Source organism: Esox lucius, chromosome 24 (genome assembly GCF_011004845.1).
Source record: "Esox lucius isolate fEsoLuc1 chromosome 24, fEsoLuc1.pri, whole genome shotgun sequence".
In the NCBI taxonomy this organism is placed as follows: domain Eukaryota; kingdom Metazoa; phylum Chordata; class Actinopteri; order Esociformes; family Esocidae; genus Esox; species Esox lucius.
In genome coordinates, this window is record NC_047592.1 from 11289320 (window position 1) to 11310764 (window position 21445).

Here is a 21445-nt window from a genome sequence, read left to right on the forward strand (position 1 = left end):
ACTTAAGACTTAAAGCACCTTGGAAAAAATGTAAATGTAAGTATGACACAGTTATTAAAAATGAAGTTGATTTAACTAACTCGATGTTTGATGTATTGTTTGGCTTTTGCACATGGAGGGCCATTTAGACTGCTGTAAATGTCAACACAGTCCCATGGATTGACATTTTCTTAATTTTGTATTATTGGTATTACCTTACGAGTCACCAGACATGTTAAATATTGTCAACCTAGAAGGTAAACGATGCTGGCCTGAGGTTGGAAGCTGAAGAAGCTGGACGCCAGACATAACTAGAACAATATGCTTCTCAGCAGTCCGTCCGATGGGTTCATAACTGTGATGTGTAATCATGTGCTTCATCTGATTGTGTTGTTTTGCACACACACACCATGAGAAGTCCATGTGGATATGACCAGGGATGGCCTTGTCTAATGCCTTCGGCAATATTTTCTTTCCTCAAACAAAATTTACGTCTGAAGTCAAAGTAAATTGTTGTTTGCATTGTTCTGAGGCTTCACAGATGGGAGAGATAGAGGGAGATAACAATAGTGAGGGAGACCGAATGAGAGAGAGAAAGAGGAGGGGGGTGCAGACAGAGATAAAGGAGGAAAGAGAATTTCAAAGGAGAGCACGTGGAGAGGGAGAGAATGAGTGACATTTTTTAAAGAGGGAGAGTGAGAGAAATACAGCTCCGGAGAAGATTAAGAGACCACTGCACCTTTTTTTTTCCTTTCCAGAAAAAGTCAAAATGGAAGGTTTTGAGTGAGGAACAGAAGGGTTCAAATAAAGAGACCACTGCAAATTGAACGCTTCTGTTCCTCACTCACAACCCTCCTTTTCGACTTTTTTGGAAAGGAAAGAAAAAGGTTTAGTGGTCTCTTAATTTGTTCCAGAGCTGTAAGTTACAGAAAGAACGATGAGGTTTAGAGAATGAGAAGCGAGGTCAGCGGAGAGAAGGTAAATGTTGAGAAGGAGAAAAGGGAGAGGAAAGGCAGATATTTATCACCACAGTTGATCTGTTTTCAATCACATTACTGTCAAGCCCCGCGCTCGCACAATTTTACTACACCTGCAGGGGTTTGTTGGTTAGTTGAACTGTTGCCATAATGTTGCATTATTGATTTGTTTCAAATGTTATATTGACTCGATTGTTATATCCTGATAAGACAGGAGACCATTAGCGGCCTTGGGAACGGTGACAGGTTCATGCTTTCTGGCTATATGAAGCTTTGGAGCTTGCAGTTTGGGCTGCTACCCTGCTTCATGTAACCGCTAATGACATCGCCCCCTCACAAATTTGAGAGGCTGATCTGGTCCGCCTGTGAGGAAATGGCTAGTAGCCCCACAACGCCTCTGCAACATTGGCCCCTCATGGACAAGGAGCTGGCTCTCTGGTCTGACAGGGAAGTTGAAAAGCTCCAAAGTAGGACTGAACAGAGTCACGGGACAAAGCAAGAGCGCAATGGAGCGGTGGAGTTTTCTTTCTTTCAATGGGGATGGAAAAAGACTCCACTGGAAGCAGTTCAACATGCAAAAGCAGCCCTCAGAGTGTAGGAAAAATGCAATCTAAAGATCCAATGGCTCTTATTCAAAGAGTAGAGGTGCACAGCCTGATTTGCTGGCTAGATTTCCTAACCCCACATCCCAAGCTTCCTATTTGCTTTCGATCCTCTGTTAATAAATAAAACAACAGTATTAGTCAAATACTATAGGCACAAAATATGCAATCAATAGAGTCGCTCTGGATATGAGCATCAGTCAAATTTTGTAAAATATCTATTTAAAACATTGAGTTTCTGTCTTTGAAAATGTCGTCCCTCCTGGCACAAAGAAACATCTTCAGAGTAACAGAACCTTGTGGGAAAGCTGTGCACAGTCAGGAGATTTAGCAAGGTGTGCCAAGGCAGTCTCACCAGCCAAGCTGGTGAGGGAACAGGTGGTGGAGGAATGTGGAGAAGAAGGTCCAGGGCTGTAAGAGCCTGTGGGACATAAAGGCAGGCAGAATTAGCGATCTTGTCAAATCGGCTTGCGATTCGTTTCCTTCACTCCAAGAACCTCCAACGGTGGCAGGGTGAAGATCTATCCTGGCTGCCCCTTGTCCAACACCGGTGTTCGGGGGGATGAGTATGGTGAGCCTGCGGTAGATGCAGTGTTGACGCTGAAAGACAAAGGTTTGCCCCATGGAGGTTGAGTGTGGTGAAACTGGGGCAACATCTACCACCAGGTTGCTGGTTGGAACTCAGAACGCCAGGCCAAGTCTTATGCTAAATCATCAAGGCAATACCAAAGGCAGCTGAAAGGAGTAGCCAATTGCTACGGACGAAGAGGAAGGAGCAGAGTTGGCCGCAAAAATTTTACCAAGTCGGTATTGGCTCTGGGCTGCCAGAACTCAAAGAATTAAATTTTCTGGAGACATCATGGGCTCATCAACAAAATATCTAAAATTGAAGGAACATCAAAAACCCAATGAAATATTTGCAATTTGGTTTGTGCAATCTGCAACATCATGTCCTGTAAAATCAGAAGTGACTTAAAACGTGCTCTGGTGAGGGCTCTAACTGAAGCACATTAAAGCCACCTATTTATACAGGAAGGCAGTTACTGGTTGTATTCCTTAGAGTCAGATCAATGGGCTGAAATATTGTCTTTCACTTCATACATGAAGTTACAGTATTTTTCTGTGTACATGTACAGTACATGTACAGTGCACACGATGGCCAAATAAAATTGCACTTGTTTCGTTTCCAGTTGTTCTGCAATTTTTGGTTAGTGGTCACAATAAAATTATTGGCACAACAGATTTAAACATCATGTCCTTGTATTTAGAACTATTCAGAGGCATGTTAAGGCTTTCGGCCTACATTTCCACTGGAAGGCAGGGGTTTTAGGCTATGAATACCCAGAATGCCTTAGAGCATTAGAAGAAACCGCATATACGCGATGACTTATCACATTTAATGTAGAACCCACAAGCGTATGTAATCTCAAAATCACTTGAATATTTTGTGTATAGCCCACAAAATAGTGACTTTCAAAGGGAGTTACATAAACCCATCACAAGTAATTGCCTCTGCTTTAGCCTCATCACCCCAGGCCACACGTACTTCTATTGCGACCCATCAACTGCACAGTGAAATCAGGACATTACTGCTTACTGACAGAGTCATACAAAGTTATATGCAAATGCCATGTCACGGTGACAGACTAACCACTTGCTGTTAAGCAGTACATGGCCTATTTTCAAGTGCAGCAACATGACTCCAAGCATTTACACACATTTATAGACTATTCATGCTTAGTTAAGTGAATGTGCTCACTGTAGTATTTACAAGATATATCAACTTTAACTATGTGTGATCCAATACTTTAAGATACCACAAGTCAATACTACATCTCTGGTTGTGCTGTATTATCTACTCTGGAAATGACAACATAAGCTTATTAAACTTAATGTAACTTGTGATCAGGGATTTCATGGACCAAGGCCCTTCTACATAGTGGCAGCAAGTTCTGCTATCAATTAAGTGAAATTCCTTGTGTTTTGTATGAATGATTACCCAAAGCTGTCCGTCGTGCTTTACAAGATGGACAGATGGACAGTGGACAGTGATGGACATGTGTATTCCCATGTGGAGCTTTGTCAGAACTGTTTTACATATCTACAAACTCCGTTGATTTATCAACAGCTGATTGGCACTCAGTAAAGTTTGGGAACACAAGAAAACAAAAATAAATAGATGCTTTTGTGTGATGTCTATATTTGCTGACATGCTGTCAGGATTAACCTGCTGGGTGGTCTTTTGATCACAGAATTTAGATGTTATTGTGTTGTTTTTGTGAATTCGCTATCAGTAGTTTGACAGAATTGTACTAGAAAGTTTTTTGTCTGGTTTGTAAGGTATAACCAACTGATTCAGAATGTGTGAGCTTCATGGCCAACTAAATGTTTTACTCACGTATTGTGACAACAGAATAAATAATTTAAAATAATAATTGTTAAGTCACTTTTTCATATCTTTTGCAGCAGTTTGTTTTAAGCTATACAGACTATTTGGAATGTACAATGAGAGTAATACCAATATGAAGCGATCAGTTAACTTTGACATAAACATCAAAAAATATTACCGTTAAGTTCCAAAATGGTTTGGAATAAAGGCTAGTCTTTTAAACAACACATTAAATTATGATATTTTCAAACCATCAGACAGTCAACATAGTACTAATTTACTCACCTGAATAATAGCATTGCGATTTGGATGTAGAAGTTTAGCTTTGCATTGTTTGCTCACTCCCGCCATGCGCGAGCTTTGGATATGTACACTGACTCGTGCGCAAATTGGAATTGAACGATCAACTACCCAGCGTTGCAAGTCGTATTTTACTCTGTCGCAACTGTAATTTAAACCAAATAACACATCATCATGGATTCACAGGCGAAGAGAGTGGAAACTATTTCTGCACGATTGGATGCTGCTGGGTCCTCCACCGGTAGGACAGTATTTTGCATGTTTTCTCTGGGTTTCTATGTTTGAGTCGAAAGATGCGCGTGGAGTTCGTGTGGATGGGTATTTTGATGCTACCTCGAAGTTCTTTGCATGGATACGTTTGTACATCGTTTTATTCGGTAGTCTGTGTTTGTACTTTTGCCTTCTTTGAAGTTAGGAATGAAATGTGAATAGCACAATATTTGATTTCATGCCAAGTCAATTTGTATTAGTCCCTTGTCTTGTCAATTTCAACACCTGTTTTGATGGTTAGAGAAATTCACTTCAGTGAGGATTTTTTCAATTGCAGCAAATAATATTTTTTGGTCTTTTCATTGTGTTTTAATATAACCTGTTTGTAGACTGCTGTATGTTAAGAAATGTTTTCACAATTTTCTCTTTTTGAAAACCTGAAAGTTCAATCAACATTGTTGCTCCTGCTAAGTTCCATTACTATGCAAGTACAACTCAATTGCTCAAAAACACAATCTACCAAAAAGCCTTTCCAGATATTTAATCCCTACAGCTGTCCATTACTTTCCAGGACCAGGAGAGAGAAGTCATTAAAGAACACAGACAATGCAGTTCGGTCTAAAAGTAAGCAAGTGACCGTAGGTTACAGAACACCTGCACCCCTACCCAGGCTTCTTCTCCAATCAGAGAACTTGGCTGCATTCCAAATGGATTATCACTCTGTAATGGTTGATGGGGTTTCCCTCAGGCAGCTCATAATTTCTCCCACAAAGCAGTTCAACAGCAGTTAACAGAATTATCCTAACACAGGTCAATGTTTGTTTTTCACTGTTTGCTTACTTGATTTGGTCCTCATTATGCTGGCACACCAGCCTTAATGAATCCAACTGTGAATGGATGTAACTGTGCTCGCTAATCACAACTTTCTCTAAAGTGGTCTGTAGAGGTTTCTTATATCTACTTTTCCTGATATGTGTACTTAGATGTGAGATAATTCTGGTCTTTCTGCACCATAGGCTACATTCTTAAAATAACTTGCTAATGACAAGGCAAAATAATGCACTGATTGTACTGTGAAAATTGCTTTATTGATATAATTTAGCTGTTTTGTGCTTTATGGCACCAATGCGTAACTTGAGATTTGTTATACAATGTTGCTCATTTAAACATGCTGACTAAATATTTGTTGTATGATCTGTTGGGTATAAGCAGGCTTTTGCTTCAGATCTGATCTAATCAATGTCTATATTTGGTGTTAGAGCAGTGTTGAAAACAGCTTGTGGGGTCTTTCTAGATGCGACGTTGCTACCTCCAGTTCATGTGATGTGCTCATGTAATAGTATGTGTCTATCTACTAGAGTTGATCCTTTTACTCCTTCTGAAAATTGATGTCTGGTAAGGTGGTCGCCCTTTCAGTTGTTGATCAGTGTTGGCAATTGCAGGTCAAGCTTTTCAAATCACAGTGCTCGTCATTGGTTGATTCTACCAGGACCAGCGCTTCACTTTTCTTGGAATTACATTTTCCGTTCTGGAAAAAGCTGCTCTCAGCAACCATGCTCAAGCACTGTTGGGACTATGATGACTGGCATCACTGCCTCGTTCATCCCTTTGTAGAATATCACTGCACTTTTACAGTGGGGTAAGAAACATTTTAAGATGTCGGCTGTTATTCTTTGCTTTTCGCTGTGCTGTCATTTGACAGCAATACTACTACAATGAGCCGTTTGTAGGTACAGTTGTTTTTCATGACCAGCTGTCAGGTGACCGGTCAAATGGCTACCCCCCAAATGGGTTCAAGGAAAAGGGGTCCTTTGCTGTTCTGGTTTACTAGATGTATAGTTTTTAGAAAACAAGTCCAACATACATTCTGCATCAACCTGCAAGTGTAATGGTTGTGCAGATCGTATCTTTCCTCACTTGATCTCAGAAGAAACGTGATTTGGCAAACTCTGCTGCACTGATTACTCATTAGGTCAAAGTGCGTTTGTGTAATTAGTCACACCACTGGGTTTTAACATAACGTCAAATGTAGCAAAACATGAAAACCATAAAGATTTAGGTAAATTGTACCTCTCTGATGAGAACGGATAGTCTAGTACAGTGTTTCTCAACCCTACTCTTGGACACCCCCCTGCCCTGCATGTTTAAGATCTCTCTCTGTCCTAACATACCTGAGGTAGCTCATGAAGGACTTGATAATGAGCTGATCATTTGAATCAGGTGTGACCAAGCAGGGAAAGATCTAAAACATGCAGGGCAGGGGGGCACCCAGGAGCAGGGTTGAGAAACACTGGTCTAGTTCTAGTAGTGAGATTATCTGGAGAATCTGTCAACTGGTTCCCTAGCAGCTCAGCAAACCCTAATTCCAAGGATACTGAAAATGAGAATGAAAGGGTACATTTTTGTAATGTCTTGCGTGGACAGAAAAAAAGTTGTATGGTTTAGTTTCTTTCAAAAGGAAAACTATGCATCTGATATGGATTGTTGCTTTCTAGTGTTGCGTAAATACTTTGAGTTCTAATTAATTAAAGGAAAATGAACATCCTGTTGACATTTGTTGTGTGCAATTAGACAACAGAGGCTATTGTCCTTTTAGGCCAATTGATGCAGCAAGTGAGCTTTACATAATTTGTTGCACAAATGCATCAAATTGTTTGAGGAATAGGCTTATGTAAAAAACAGAAGCATGTCTGTTTCTGTCCATGTGAATAGTTGACCGTGGATGATTTATAATGAAAAGATGATGCTCTAGCCACACATCTCTGGCCCTTTAATCTGCCCTGCGACACAGATTGATTTAGCCATTTTAGTTATTTAAACCATACTGTCAGCAATAATAAAAAAAAGTAAATACATTTTTAATTGAGTTAACCTCTTAGACGAGGCTTGGCATACTTATGTTAAATAAATGTTTCAAAGGGGTGGAACGGTGGTTAAAATCAGGGAAGACCTGCAAAATGCCAACCCAATCAAATGCCTTGCTTGAACAGACCTCCAAAAGGTGCTCATTAGAACTGAATCATTGTGTGAGGATGGGCAGGAAATCGGCAATTCAAACTCCATGAGAATGTGTTGATGTGTTTGTGGTGAACCTTGCATTTGAGTCAAGAACAAACAAGACTTTTCAAGGTGCATCGTCCTTAGTGCCACCTGACTTCACACTAGCTTTAGCGGATATGACAAGACCTGGAACACTGGCTGATGGATTTTTTTTTTAAGCGATATATAGCAGCTTTCATAGTCTTTCACTATTTTGTATATAAAAATGGCAAATTATGTTTAAAAGAAATTGGCAAAACCTACACCCTTTAAGGGGGAAGTTTCTTGGAATGTAACATCCGATAGAAATGATAGCATGGGAAGCCAACACTGGATTCAAAATTATTTTGAAATTCAATCGTTTCCCGGCCTCCAAAGGGGTGTGACACAATTTCGAGGTTTTTCTTTGCAAAACTAGCTATGCTAACAACCTTGCTCCCCTCCCCAATTTTGTGATATTAAACATGTCTTGTTGCGGCAATTCCCAACAACTTGACTACAACTGTGCGGGTAGCTTCTGCAGGCACCTGTGCGCTGCGTGGAGAGAGCCATGATTCAAGTGATGATGGGAGCTTTTGGCTCACGCTCATGTTGCTAGTTGCTCACACTGCAACTGTAGTAACGTGTCACTTTTTTGTCTTGTGTTGTATATCGTTGTGGTGTATTTAAACAATTTTTTCATCCAAATTGTTCAAAAGAAAATCCAAACTGCCATGTACGTACATGGAAAGTCCACAAACAAAATAGAAAGCTGTTGACACTCCAGATGAGCCAAGTGTTATAATTAATCTCTTAAAGAAATCTGAAGTTCTTTCTTTTACGTTGTTGACAAGTGAGCACTTTTAAACAATGGCTGTCAAGTCTGTTTGCATTGTTTTAGCATTGGGATGCTTTGTTTCTTTTCTTTTTTGTGTGAGGTGGGCAGTGACGGATAAATGAATGTAACCTGAAATAGAATTTCTTATGCTGAATATTTAGCAGTAGGCATGTTGGATATGTTGAGAATCAGAATGGCTCAGAGGACTGGTCAGATACCTTGTAAAGATTGAACTCTGTTGGAGAGGTGAACTCTGTTGTGGAACCCTCCTTGTGGGAATGCCATCCAACTTTGTTATTAGCAGTCACCAAAATGTATTATTCATCTGTCAACAGGGTGAACGTCGGACGGCACAAATGAAATGTGGTACCATAAAACGCTATCATGAAATTAAAAAAAATCTTAAAAACCGTCACTGCTTCAGCTAGTAACCAGGGTTGGAAAACCACATTTGCCATACAGTAATGTTTTAATCACATTAGAAAAGCAGCCCTCGGAAAATGGAGGAATATTTGCAGAGAACTTCCCCATTTGTCTCCCGGACGCTCTCCACCAGGTTCTGTTTGCTTTGGAGCCAGTTTTTGTTTTTCCCGTTGAGATACCGGGGTGGGAGCATCTGTTGGGATTGCCGTGAGCCTTCAGACTAGGGCCGGAGAGGCGGGGGGGGGGGTGATCAAGATACAAGGCAGAGTGCGAGAGCTAAGAAGGAGAGCAGGAGAAAGGGAGATCGAGGGAAGCAGATGGGAGGAGAGAGCGAGTGGAAGAGCAAGGAAGTCATGGAGTCCGTGTACGGTGGTGGCAGAAATGAACAGAAGGAGTTTGTTTATGATCGCTGGGGGCCAGCAGGAGAATGGACTGTCCATGCTCAGATATTCAATCCCTAGGCTTGTTTACGCCACATATTTCACTCCACTTGGACAGGTGTGAAAAACAGACGGCGCCATATAAAGAAAGGGCCGGTCAGCTCCTTTAGTGTTCATGTTGGTATCAAAGAATTTAGTCAAGTGTTATGTGCTGAGTTGTGAGTATAGTCACACGGATCATCTGATATTTCTACTGTTAAACCCCACCCCCTCGACAGGAAAAAAATAATGAATAAAATATAAGAAAACACTTGTAGTCTGGTTGCCCACATGCTGACCACTGGTGTTCTTTGACTAGAATAGGCTTTGTTTTAGGCTTTACATTTGTTTTCTCAAAGTTTTCTGACCAGATGCATGAAACTGGATTTTGGTATGCGCTTGTTTGGTGGCTTTTTTTTCCTTTAATGTATTTTTCACGATAATATATTATGCTTTATGGTTTAAATCCGACTAAATTTTAAGAAGACGGTTGGTCAAGCCAATGTTCGGTACTATAGTTATTTAGTATGATGTGAATCCTATAAATGTAAATTTATTAGCTTAATTTCTCTGAAGTGTAAATTATATTTCAACAAAATTGTTTCAGGATTCCTAATCATATCTCTAACTCCGAGGTATTCAACTGTCTCCTCAGGGACCTCCAGCTGTTCATTTTATTTGATCTATCCCAGAGCTAGGATTGCTGGTTTTCAGCTAATCATCAAGCCCTTGATTACTGAATCGCATGTTCCTGTTCTGGTCTACAACAAAATTGTGAAATGCCATTGCATACCTTCTCTGTAACTACAAAACTGATTTCAGATCAGTCTAAAATAATGTAAATCCTCTTCCTTTTACTTTTTGTGGGCAATGACTCCTACCATACATTCTCAGGATTTTTACTCGCATTCCAATGAAGCGCCCCATAAAATCAGTGTGCTTACTCTTTCATTTTCCTTATTCAAAAATAAGCAACCCATCAAGGGGTAATTCTTTCGTTTTGCCTGTTCTTAGTGTTCTCATAGTGTCTCTGTTTAGCCATTGTGAAGGAATCTGTAATACTGTATTTGGTATGGATTTAGTATGCTCTCTGATACTCTGATGAGGAAACACCTGGCTGGGGGGAGTTTTTTTTTGTACATCCCTGTAGAAAAAAATATTTATTACTTTTCTGAAATTGACTTGGATTGCATTTCTGTCCCCAGAATGTAAATGGTTCAACAGTGCTGAATAGGTATGCAACGCTGACATCTAGTGGCAGTGCAGCGGAACTGTAGCATGTCAGCCAACATGCAGCACAGGATGACATTTCATTGGCATAATGTCCTTGTTTCCTTTCCTCTATCACCACAGATCCATTACAGGACTGGCTGGGTTTCTGCCATGCTGGTTTGACCTTTTATTCCCTGACAGATTAGTGTTTGTAATTAAAGGCTTTATGGGAAAAGGAAGCTATTTACAGACAAACCCAGTTTTCTATGTACTGTCAGTCTGTCATGCTCTCATCAGTATGCCAGCAGTGGGCCTAATGACTAAACATTATGTTGGAATTATTCTTAGACTAAAGGGGATTCTGTCAGTTTAATGCTTTATTCAATAAACGATCAACCCCTGATCAGTATTCTATTTTAGAATAGGTTGTAGGCTGCAGCAGAGATCAGCAATGTGGATTGACAAATCAGTGAAAATCCTTTCTGACTCTTTGTTTTGAAGACAGTGAGGATTACTACAATAGTGTATTGTGAGTTTAAACTGCACCTACTGCATTCCTGTGTTTCCTCATGTACATTTGCCCCACTGGTCCATTTTGACCCCAGATAGCCTTCAGCTGGTAAGCTGAGAAACATGAACAACCAGAGTGAATGGGGATCTCTAGTCTGACTTGTGCTCTGTTCCCATTATGACACGAACAGAGGCCTGATACCCCAGGTGGCTTGTACAGTGTCATTGGGACACACTGACCTAAAGAACCATTTCTTATCTGTGGATAGCAGGCACCACATGGCTGAATAATTTATGGAAACATTCCAACACGTTGACTCAGACACTACACCTCTTGAGAAAATTGTGGGAAAAGGTGTGTGTGTGTGTTAGGTGAAAAGGCCATGTGAAGAATGACTGTAGGCTGTAGATCAGACCGTTGGGCCACCTCAGGGCCACACGGCTCCGTTTTGACAAGCACCTTTCTTTATCGATCTGGCATTTTACAAAATTATAGTGATTAGACAGATGGTGGCGCTATAACCAATTTAACATTCAAGGTCTGGCCCTCATCCATTTTAAACCTGAACTAATGAGAACTGGTCTAAAATACTGTTGCTTAACAACAATAACTTCAGAATGGTGCTAAAGCAATGTTTTTAGCTGACTTGCTAGCAAGCTTTGTAGTGGTGACTAGTAAGTCATTTAGCTACTGTAAAAAAGGTCACTAAATATTTGGTAGTGGGTTGGGATTGAGTGGGAATTCAATTGTTTCTTGGTCATCATGTTTGTTATTTTTAATGATACATTTGTCTTCATTCAGTTTCATACTGGTGTTTGCTATGGACTGTTTTGATAAAGTAAAGGTATTCCCTGGTCTGTTTTAGTGGCCCGTTGTGTGCTGGACAAATGAGTCAAAGGTGAAGTGGTTTTGCTGCAATGCGGGATGCCGTATTTGATACAAATGAAACAGTGCTTTCAGCAGTAGAACTTCAAACCAATTGTAAGACATGGAGGTGGCATGATGGTTTCAGGGCTGCTTTTCTGTCTTTGAGTCAGCCATAGATTCTGTATTGTGTCAGAGTTGAGGAGAATTCAGTTATACTGCAGTCACTGTCATCTAAGTACTTATGAAATGTCTATGCCGTTATATTCAAGCATTATTCTAGTGACCTGCAGTCCTTGTGCCTGTACACACACACACACACACACACACACACACGGATCAGCCATAACATTATGACCATTGACTGGTGGAGTGAATAACACTGAATCTCGTTAGCATGGCACCTGTCAGTGGGTGGGATATATTAGGCAGCAAGTGAACATTCTGTCCTCAAAGTTGATGTGTTAGAAGCAGGAAAAATGGGCAAGCGTATGGGTCTGAACGACTTTGACAAGGGTGCAGTTTATAGATTAGGTGATATTTTATATCCCATTGTAACATCTCAACCTGTGTGTGTGTGTGTGTGTGTGTGTGTGTGTGGTTTTTAAGCTCCCATGGCCTGTAATGTATTTGCTGCATTCAGCTGGGGCCATGCAAGCATCAGGTGTTTGTCAAGCACCTTGTCTCCTTCGATAAGTCTGAGCTTTTGTTGGTCTAAGTGTATTACGTCAGTCTTAGAACGTGCTGCTTTTTCCAGTACTTACATACTGTAAAAGCAGTATGTAAGTACTGTAAGACCCCCCCCCCCCCCAGCCATCACTTTGAAATGAGCCGTCACTTGCTAAATCCAATGTGAGTAAATGGGCGTGCCCTAAGTACGATATACTGGGCTCATCATGGACGCACCTATTTAAAAGGGCCCGCTCCCTGATGGGTTGTACACAGACTTAGTCTGTTATTAATCATTTTAAATTTGTAGAGCTGGTTGTGTACATTTATCAGGACACTTCTTAGCGCTGCTGTGACGTTGTCCACAAAACAAGAAGAATAGGAACCAAGCTTAATTTCCACAAACCCGATTGTGAGTATTACATTTGGTCAGTAGAGGGGGCAAGAATACAACATGTATATTCTCTGCCAGAGTGAAATGTAGCAGTGTTGTATTTTTTTTGTGCTGTATGCAATACCATTTAATAGTGTGGATATCTCCTGTTAATAGTGCTCTGAGAATATAGTAATGAGGTTCTCTGCAGATCCTGGTAGAACACATGAACAATCCACCTATAAATATTATGGTTTAGCTGCCTAAGCTTGAATACAGGTGCAGGTCATAAAATTTGAATATCATCAAACAGTTTATTTCAGTAATTCCATTCAAAAAGTTAAACTTGTATAATGTGCCCATTCATTCCACACAAACTGATATATTTCAAGTGATTATTTCTTTTAATTTTGATGATTATAACTGACAACTAATGACCCCCAAATTCAGTATCCCAGAAAATTTGAATATTGTGAAAAGGTTCTATATTGAAGACACCTGGTGCCACACTCTAATCAGCTAATTAACCCAAAACACCTGCAAAGGCCTTTAAATGGTCTCTCAGTCTAGTTCTGTAGGCAACACAATCATGGGGAAGACTGCTGACTTGACAGCTGTCCAAAAGACAACCATTGACACCTTGCACAAGGAGGGCAAGACACAAAAGGTCATAGCTAAAGAGGCTGGCTGTTCACAGAGCTCTGTGTCCAAGCACATTAATAGAGAGGCGAAGGGAAGGAAAAGATGTGGTAGAAAAAAGTGTACAAGCAATAGGGATAACCGCACCCTGGAGAGGATTGTGAAACAAAACCCATTCAAAAATGTGGGGGAGATTCACAAAGAGTGGACTGCAGCTGGAGTCAGTGCTTCAAGAATCACCACGCACAGACGTATGCAAGACATGGGTTTCAGCTGTCACATTCCTTGTGTTCAAGCCACTCTTGAACAAGACACAGTGTCAGAAGCGTCTTGCCTGGGCTAAAGACAAAAAGGACTGGACTGCTGCTGAGTTATGTTCTCTGATGAAATTAAGTTTTGCATTTCCTTTGGAAATTAAGGTCCCAGAGTCTGGAGGAAGAGAGGAGAGGCACAGAATCTACGTTGCTTGAAGTCCAGTGTAAAGTTTCCACAGTCAGTGATGGTTTGGGGTCCACTGTGTTTTCTGAGGTCCAAGGTCAACTACGCCAGGAGGTTTTAGAGCACTTCATGCTTCCTGCTGCTGACCAACTTTATGGAGATGCAGATTTCATTTTCCAACAGGACTTGGCACCTACACACAGTGCCAAAGCTACCAGTACCTGGTTTAAGGACCATGGTATCCCTGTTCTTAATTTGGCAGCAAACTCGCCTGACCTTAACCCTGTAGAAAGTCTATGAGGTATTGTGAAGAGGAAGATGCGATATGCCAGACCCAACAATGCAGAAGAGCTGAAGGCCACAATCAGAGCAACCTGGGCTCTCATAACACCTGAGCAGTGCCACAGACTGATCGACTCCATGTAATTCAGGCAAAAGGAGCCCCAACTAAGTATTGAGTGCTGTACATGCTCATACTTTTCATGTAGTATACTTTTCAGTTGGCCAACATTTCTAAAAATCCTTTTTTGTATTGGTCTTTAAGTAATATTCAAATTTTCAGAGATACTGAATTTGGGATTTTCATTAGTTAAGAAATAAACATTTGAAATATATCAGTCTGTGTGTAATGAATGAATATAATATACAAGTTTCACTTTTTGAATGGAATTACTGAAATCAACTTTTTGATGATATTCTAATTTTATGACCAGCACCTGTAATGTTTTAGGTGGTGGCAGTGGAACTATTTTAGGTACTGTCAGAAACGGTATGGTTTCAAAAAGTGTCAAGAGACTCTTATCTTAACCTCCAGGGTAAGCTGGTTCCACTATTGAGGTGCCAGGACAGAAGAGTTTTGACTGCATGGATCGGGAACTGCTTACACAAAGAGCCCAGGGGTGGCCTATTATGGTAGAAATGGACTAATCTAATGTATTGATTAATTATGCCATTGTATAGGAGAGTGAAAAATCACTTGCTACCTGCTGTGTTGATAGATGTATTTAGACAGTAGGAAAATGCAAGATGTGCTAATACAGAGCTAAACTAATCAAAGGAACAAGCCTAGGCTGTTTGACAATCAGATTAACGTGTGTTGCTCAAAGGTCAGTTATTTTGTGTGATGTTGTTACGCCTCTTTCCCATTCAAAATGAGTTTTTTCTGAATCATACGGCAGACTGATTTTGTTAGTGTCTTTCTGTCTCTGTTTGCAAATATAATAAAAGTTATTTTGTCAAAGAGTAATTTGATCTGTCTTACCTGCCTTAATGAGTTCTGCTAGATTTCTATCACACTATTTAGACAACCGTTGTCCTGAACACAATTTCATTTTTAATAACATTTCCATAAAATGTAAATAACATTTTTGGTTGGCACTAACAATGAGCCACTCACGCTGTGCTGTAAGGTGAAACCAATACGCACGCAGTGATTTGGCCAAAAGTCCAACTGACCTGGAAGTCTTATTAACTCCTGTTTACCTGGTAATGTATTTGGCTCTCTCCAAAGAAGTGCTGTTGCTGGTGATAGAATTGTTTTGGTGGAGATTTTTGTTAGCTTCTTTACAATTTTTTGTTTATTCTATTCATGGCCCTGGAAGGACTGACAGAGCCAGGCTTCATGTGTCACCACTCATTCCAGTCCAACCAACACTGAGCACCATGTTTATGGGCTAATCAATGTATGCGCTAATCCAATTCAACTTCTTTATGTAAGGATGCTTTTCTACTCCCAGGCATCACCATTGCTTTCCACAGCTTTGCCAATCTTATACAGCGATTACAGAATCCCTCACGATGAGAAGAAATGTCAGGGTCTTGTCCTCGATTTTCCCCAGGTAGCCAGACAAGCACCCTAGTAAAAAAAGACTTTTTTTGGGTGCTCATTCAGTCTGAGCCCTTGTTGTTTAGTTGATTGCAAATATAGTAGCTAAGGGAACAGTGAAGATCTGCAAGCCAGCACTGAATGACACTGCAAAAAGACTTTTAAGCACTTGAGTTTGTCGGTGGAAATATTAATGGAACCCGCCAAGTAAACCCAGTACAGAACAGGAGAGAATCTCATTCATTACCTGATGTACACCGTTTCCCATGTGAATGAGCGACAGCTACTCATTGGTTTAGAATCATGTTTTCTTCCAAATCACTTTGTTAAGAGCGGGAGGCCTTGGTGGGATCCAGGTGCGTGTCAGATAAGGCCACGATGGATTGATGGATTAAAGGGAAACCTGCAGCAGCATTGTTACTGTTTAAAGAAAGGGGAGGAAGAGTAATTGCCCACAAAGTGTCCTTTGCCGTCTTGTTTATTTAATCTTTTGTTGGGGGTTTCACGTACAAACCATGTCTAAAAATCGCTTTTAAGATCAGTTGCGTCGCTAACATGCATGCGATATTGCATTTACTGATGGCTGGACTCCATTTTGAGTCCATTTGATTAATTGCTTTAATTAAAACTATATTTCACTTAAATTGCAAAATGACATTTTGTCTTATCAGTCTATGGACGAGGATTGGAAAGCAATGTTTTGGTTTTTCTTTCACTGCCACTCTGTCCAAATAGTTGAGCCTTTGTGGCACATTGTTGCACAAAATCACGTCACATTGGGGTACCATTTTTCTTTTAATTGCTTTTTTTTGCATCATATTCCAATCATTCGAAAGTATCTACAATCAACTTTGGATCTTAATATCTTTTGTAAATTTAAACATGATATGTGAACTATTGCTATTGGAGTATTGTCAACACTTGTATATAAATTGTATATTCACTGAGTTTAATAATAACTTTGCCACTAATGACGGTAAAGTAAAAAAGGTACACTCAGTAGCTTGCTCTCACTTCAAGGAAATGTAGTGTTTTGGTAATTAGAAAAGTTCTGTCCTGCTATAGCTATACCATTAACGTAATTGTTTTTAATGGCAGCCCGAAAGGCCTCTATTGGAGTTGATGCAATTAACATTCTGCTGCATATTACTCTGTGGAATCAACAGTCATTATGTGTACCCAGTATTATTTTCCATTCCAACATGCAGAACTGGTGGTTCTTTTCCATCCTTGGCTGGAACATGGTTTGTGTGAGGATTTGGCTGAACAATTTATATATTTTCTAAAATATTGTTACATTTGTTCAAGTTGAAGCTGGGAAATTAGTAGTTGTGAAGTTGTAAATACCGGTTGCAAGCATTCCTATTCTTTAAATTTGTTGAAATGCGTTGATTTGCAAACGGGCAACGAGCTGTGTAAACAATGAACAGTTATTCAAACCAATTAGAGATTTAAAAAAAAAATTATATATATTTTTTCCTGTTTTGTTGCATTTCATGTGTGAATAGTTGGAATTCGAGGTCACCATACTGGAGAAATCAGGAAGTTCAGGAATAATTACGTAGTTTCCCGCAGGTCATTAACAGTCCATTTGTGTCTGTTTGTAAATGCATAAAGATGCATAGATCTACAATAAAGACGGACACCTGCAGACGTCTTTATTTTTAAACAAAGTTAACTGGTCGTTATGTGAAATTCAGTTACTGTTCCTTGATTTTTAGTAGGCAGGACAAGTTTCCTCATATTGATAGTCGGTATGCACGCTAAATTGTTTTACATTTTTTATAATTGTTTTTTCACGAATTAATCACATTTTGACATCATGACCAGCAAAGTAGACTACACCCACTGGGAAGGACATCTGTGTGGGGCCGGTGGAGGTGAGATATGCTTGGTAAATATAGGTAAGGTACAGTATATTTGGTTTGATGTTCCTAAAACTGTTTAACTATACATGGATATGTCAATGTTTCCATTATATCATGATATTTCTGTATGTTTTAGAATCCTTTGTGTATTGGGCTTATACAATTCCGTGTGGAAAATCAATAGCTTTCTGAGGAGGGGAAACACCAGTACATTAATCAAATGTTTGCCCTTTGGCTAGATTTATGAATTTAGTCGCAGTGAAAGAGTAAAATTGTGCTGTCAGCTTAAGAGGTTAAAATGCATCTCTGCAATCTCCAAATGAATTATCAATCAGCTGTTACTGTGTTTCCAAGATGGCCGGCATAGATACATATTTCTCTCTGTAGACTGTGGAGCTAACCTACTTCATCCTAAATATTTGTATTCCAGTGGTCTGGCTGTGCTAAAAATAGACACAGTGAATCATACTGGATACGGCGAAACCTTTTTATGCATCTGTGTCACTCTTTAACACACCTGTCCCTGTCATGGAACCGGTATGTTGCCTAGTGTCAAACAGCATGCAAGCGTGTGATATGTATCTACTGCAGCTGAGCGAGGGAGTCTAGTAACAGGACAAAGTTTACTGTACATTTGACTTTGGCGTTACTTTCGTAAGCTTGTAATTGCATGTTGTTTCTAATGATTTGCAGTTTTTTTACTTTTAGTTTGGTATAACTAAAACTACAGATTCATTTGTTTACATTACATTTGTATGTGTTTAAACCAGGAAGCCTGTTAGGGTTCCCCTAAAACGGTAAATGTATTGGCTGGTAGGTGACACTAGATGTTTGTGTGTACTAAAGTACAAGCCTTCATTTGTAATGCAGCCTAAAATGGCAATTGGAGTCTTTAAGTAGAATGGTTTCCATGTCTTTCAGCCCCCACCCCCAAAAGAAACCTCTAGTTGAAATAAGATTTTCCCTTTTGTTAAGCATGTGACATACTAGAAAATCAGGAAGAAGTGACTCGGTACGGTTTCAATTAATTCCCAAAAACTATGGCTGCACTAGATTTCATTTAAGTGTGCAACTTTCATAAGTGCACTACATTCCATTAATGTGCACTACACTGGTAAGTTTTCTTGCATTATTGCCAGTGTGCCTTACATCATGTTTCTCCCATCACACCTATTGAACTCTGTTGCTTCCAGTGGCGTCATAGTGACATCCTTGAGCAGATCTGATTATTTTGTCTAATGCAATCCAGTGTAATTATTTGGAAATACATATTGTTTTCTAATATCATCATTAAAAAAACAAACATTCTCTGTTTTGTATAAATCTGTTATAGTAATATTGTACCATATGTACGACTTGGCTACTGTAGCTTTAAATCAGCTAACTTCCTTTTATCAGTCTTATGCATGGCAACCCTTAAAGAAGAGCTCCACATTTTTTACTAGGCCTTATATAAAGAACCTTTTTGTAAACTTTTTTTTTGTACGTTTGACTTTTTGACACATGTAGACTTATTTTGTTTTTACATTATTACTATTATTATTTTTTTATGTACTCTATTTCATGGCCCTGTGTTTGTAGATGTGACGACAATGTATTTAATGCCCCTGCTATTGTGATGCAGGCAATTGACAAGTTGAGTGTATTGTGTCTTTGGGCTATTTTACATTACGCAACGTCTTTCAGGACACATCGAAGACTGCAGACGCTAGATTCGTTTGCTGCGTTAACTTGCAGATATCAATGGCTTGAGACCCCACCTTCCGAAGTAGTGGGCGCCACACTTTCGACAGAGCCTCCCCGGAGTGTGATAGGTCCTGACGGTGTTGTAGCAAGTTTCTTTTCAGGACGCACGCGTATCACTTTGAATATCCAGCGCCCGACGGCCACAATCCTGCGTGGTACGTCTCGAATATGCCGGTGGAAATTTAAACGGTATGGAAATTATGGAAACAAATCGATCTAGCGTTTTTTATTTTCTCTCTGTAATAATGTAAACAAGCCCTTTGACACGACAGCGAGCAAGCGGGGACCCAAAAGCGGACATAGAGGCAGAGGAGGGCGAGTCACTGTGTTTTTTTTTGCACCAACAGGGACAAGGCGATCTCATAGTGGGGGACAGGTAGTGTTCATTATCGGGCGATCAGATGGTCGAAGGTACAGGTGAAGCAGACAGGCTCGCAGTGGGGGACAGGCAGTGTTTGTTTTTCAGGCGGTCAGATGGTCGAAGGTACAGGGGAGGACTGGCAGGCTCGTAATCCGGGAATGACAGGCAGAGTGGGTAATAAGACACAGAACGCTGGAAACGACTACGAGACAAGACAATCTGGCAACTGCCAGAACAGAGAACAGGGGTTAAGTACACAGGGCTAATGGGGAACCGGGAACACCTGGCTAGGGGGCGGGGTCACGACAACAAGTGAAACACATCAGGGCGTGACACCCTTTGACATTCCCTTTAAACCTCCAAACTAGAGGAAGGCCTTGATATGTTCCCCATTGGTAAATGGTTTTCCTTGGTTAGCAATGTCCTGTACAACTTTGTAACTCCCCCTTGCAGCTTAAATTTTTTTCATGCACCTTGATTACTGAACATTAATTTTTGATGCCGATGCCATTTTGGCGCCAAACTTAAAATGAAATAATAGAAGGCTTACAGTATCAGCTGGTCAAGATGAGGCTGAAGGGAACCAGTTGCTGCAACATAATTAAACCTAATCTCAATCAAAATTATAATGTTGTGGCAACTACAACAGGTGCAAGTAATTGGCCTTAGGCATGTCTTAGGCTGCTGGTCCTGTCCAAACATTGACCACATTGGTGGTTGGCAAACTCACAAATGTTTCAGCATGCACTTTGGCTCATTTGCTGGCCATGTCCCCTGACACACCCACTGACTTGATCAAGGAAAAAACCTGTTTGTATTAATGGGTTGCAATCAGAGATTGAGATGTTGCTTAATGGACATTTGACAACATGGCAAATCGCTAATGGATGGTGTGGCCCTAAATTAGACATGTTGGCTTTCAATTGCTAATATGGTCCCAGGGGGAACTTTTCATATTTTTAGCTCCACATTTATTTATTTTTTAACTTTAGAACTAGTGATTGAGCAGATAGGGGAATTACATTTACTAGATACTTTTACACTCTCTCTCTTTGATGCCATCCTCCTAAGGGGCCTTCGTTATCATACACAGAATTTTACCACATGGCCGAGGTACCTGTGAATTATTTTAATTGACAGCGTTGGTAGTCTCCCCAGAGAGAGAGTGGGAGCGCATAAGATAAAGACTGGGTGAGTGAGTGATACACAAAGAGGACGGCATCAAATAGAGAGAGTGTCAAAGTATCTAGTAAATGTAATTCCCCTATCTGCTCAATCACATGTTCTAAAGTTAAAATATAAATAAACATGGAGCTAAAAATATGACAAAACTATTAGGGATCCCTATGGAGCAACATCTTTTCTGGCTCTCTTTGTGTCTGTTTAGTCTACATGGCGACTCTGGAGGGTAAATTAGAATATAGGACAGATAATTACACCAGTCCTCTACAGTGTTTATCTAAACAATTGAGGTCATGGAAAAAAATGAAATCTCCTCATCTTGCCAACAGTCCTTTTATTGTTTTTTGGTATATGCGCTGTTATGACAGAACTCTTATCGAACACTAACAATTTACATGCCAAAATATAATTACAAAAAAAAGTGCTTAGGGTGTTTGCTTGAACTTCTTAAACCAGAAAATGTTTAATAACCTACCTTTTTTAAAAGGCGTAGGGCACACTCTGAAGATAAAATGCATGCTTTGAAGCAAAAAGTAAAACATGAATCAAAACTTAAACGTCTGTTGTATCGGCAAATCACTTGAACTATGTTATAAACAGAG

General features: G+C 40.0%; 1 protein-coding gene across 2 annotated transcripts in view; it reads left to right on the plus strand.

The window, feature by feature from the left end:
• Positions 1-4324: 4324 nt before the first annotated feature.
• Positions 4325-21445, plus strand: part of kcnip4 (Kv channel interacting protein 4) — a 117067-nt gene continuing 99946 nt past the window's right edge. For both annotated transcript variants that reach the window (XM_010890249.5, XM_010890246.5), the window contains exon 1: positions 4325-4488. In XM_010890249.5, the coding sequence (XP_010888551.2) occupies positions 4422-4488 (67 nt within the window). In that variant the 5' untranslated portion in view covers positions 4325-4421. The remainder of the gene's footprint in view (positions 4489-21445) is intronic.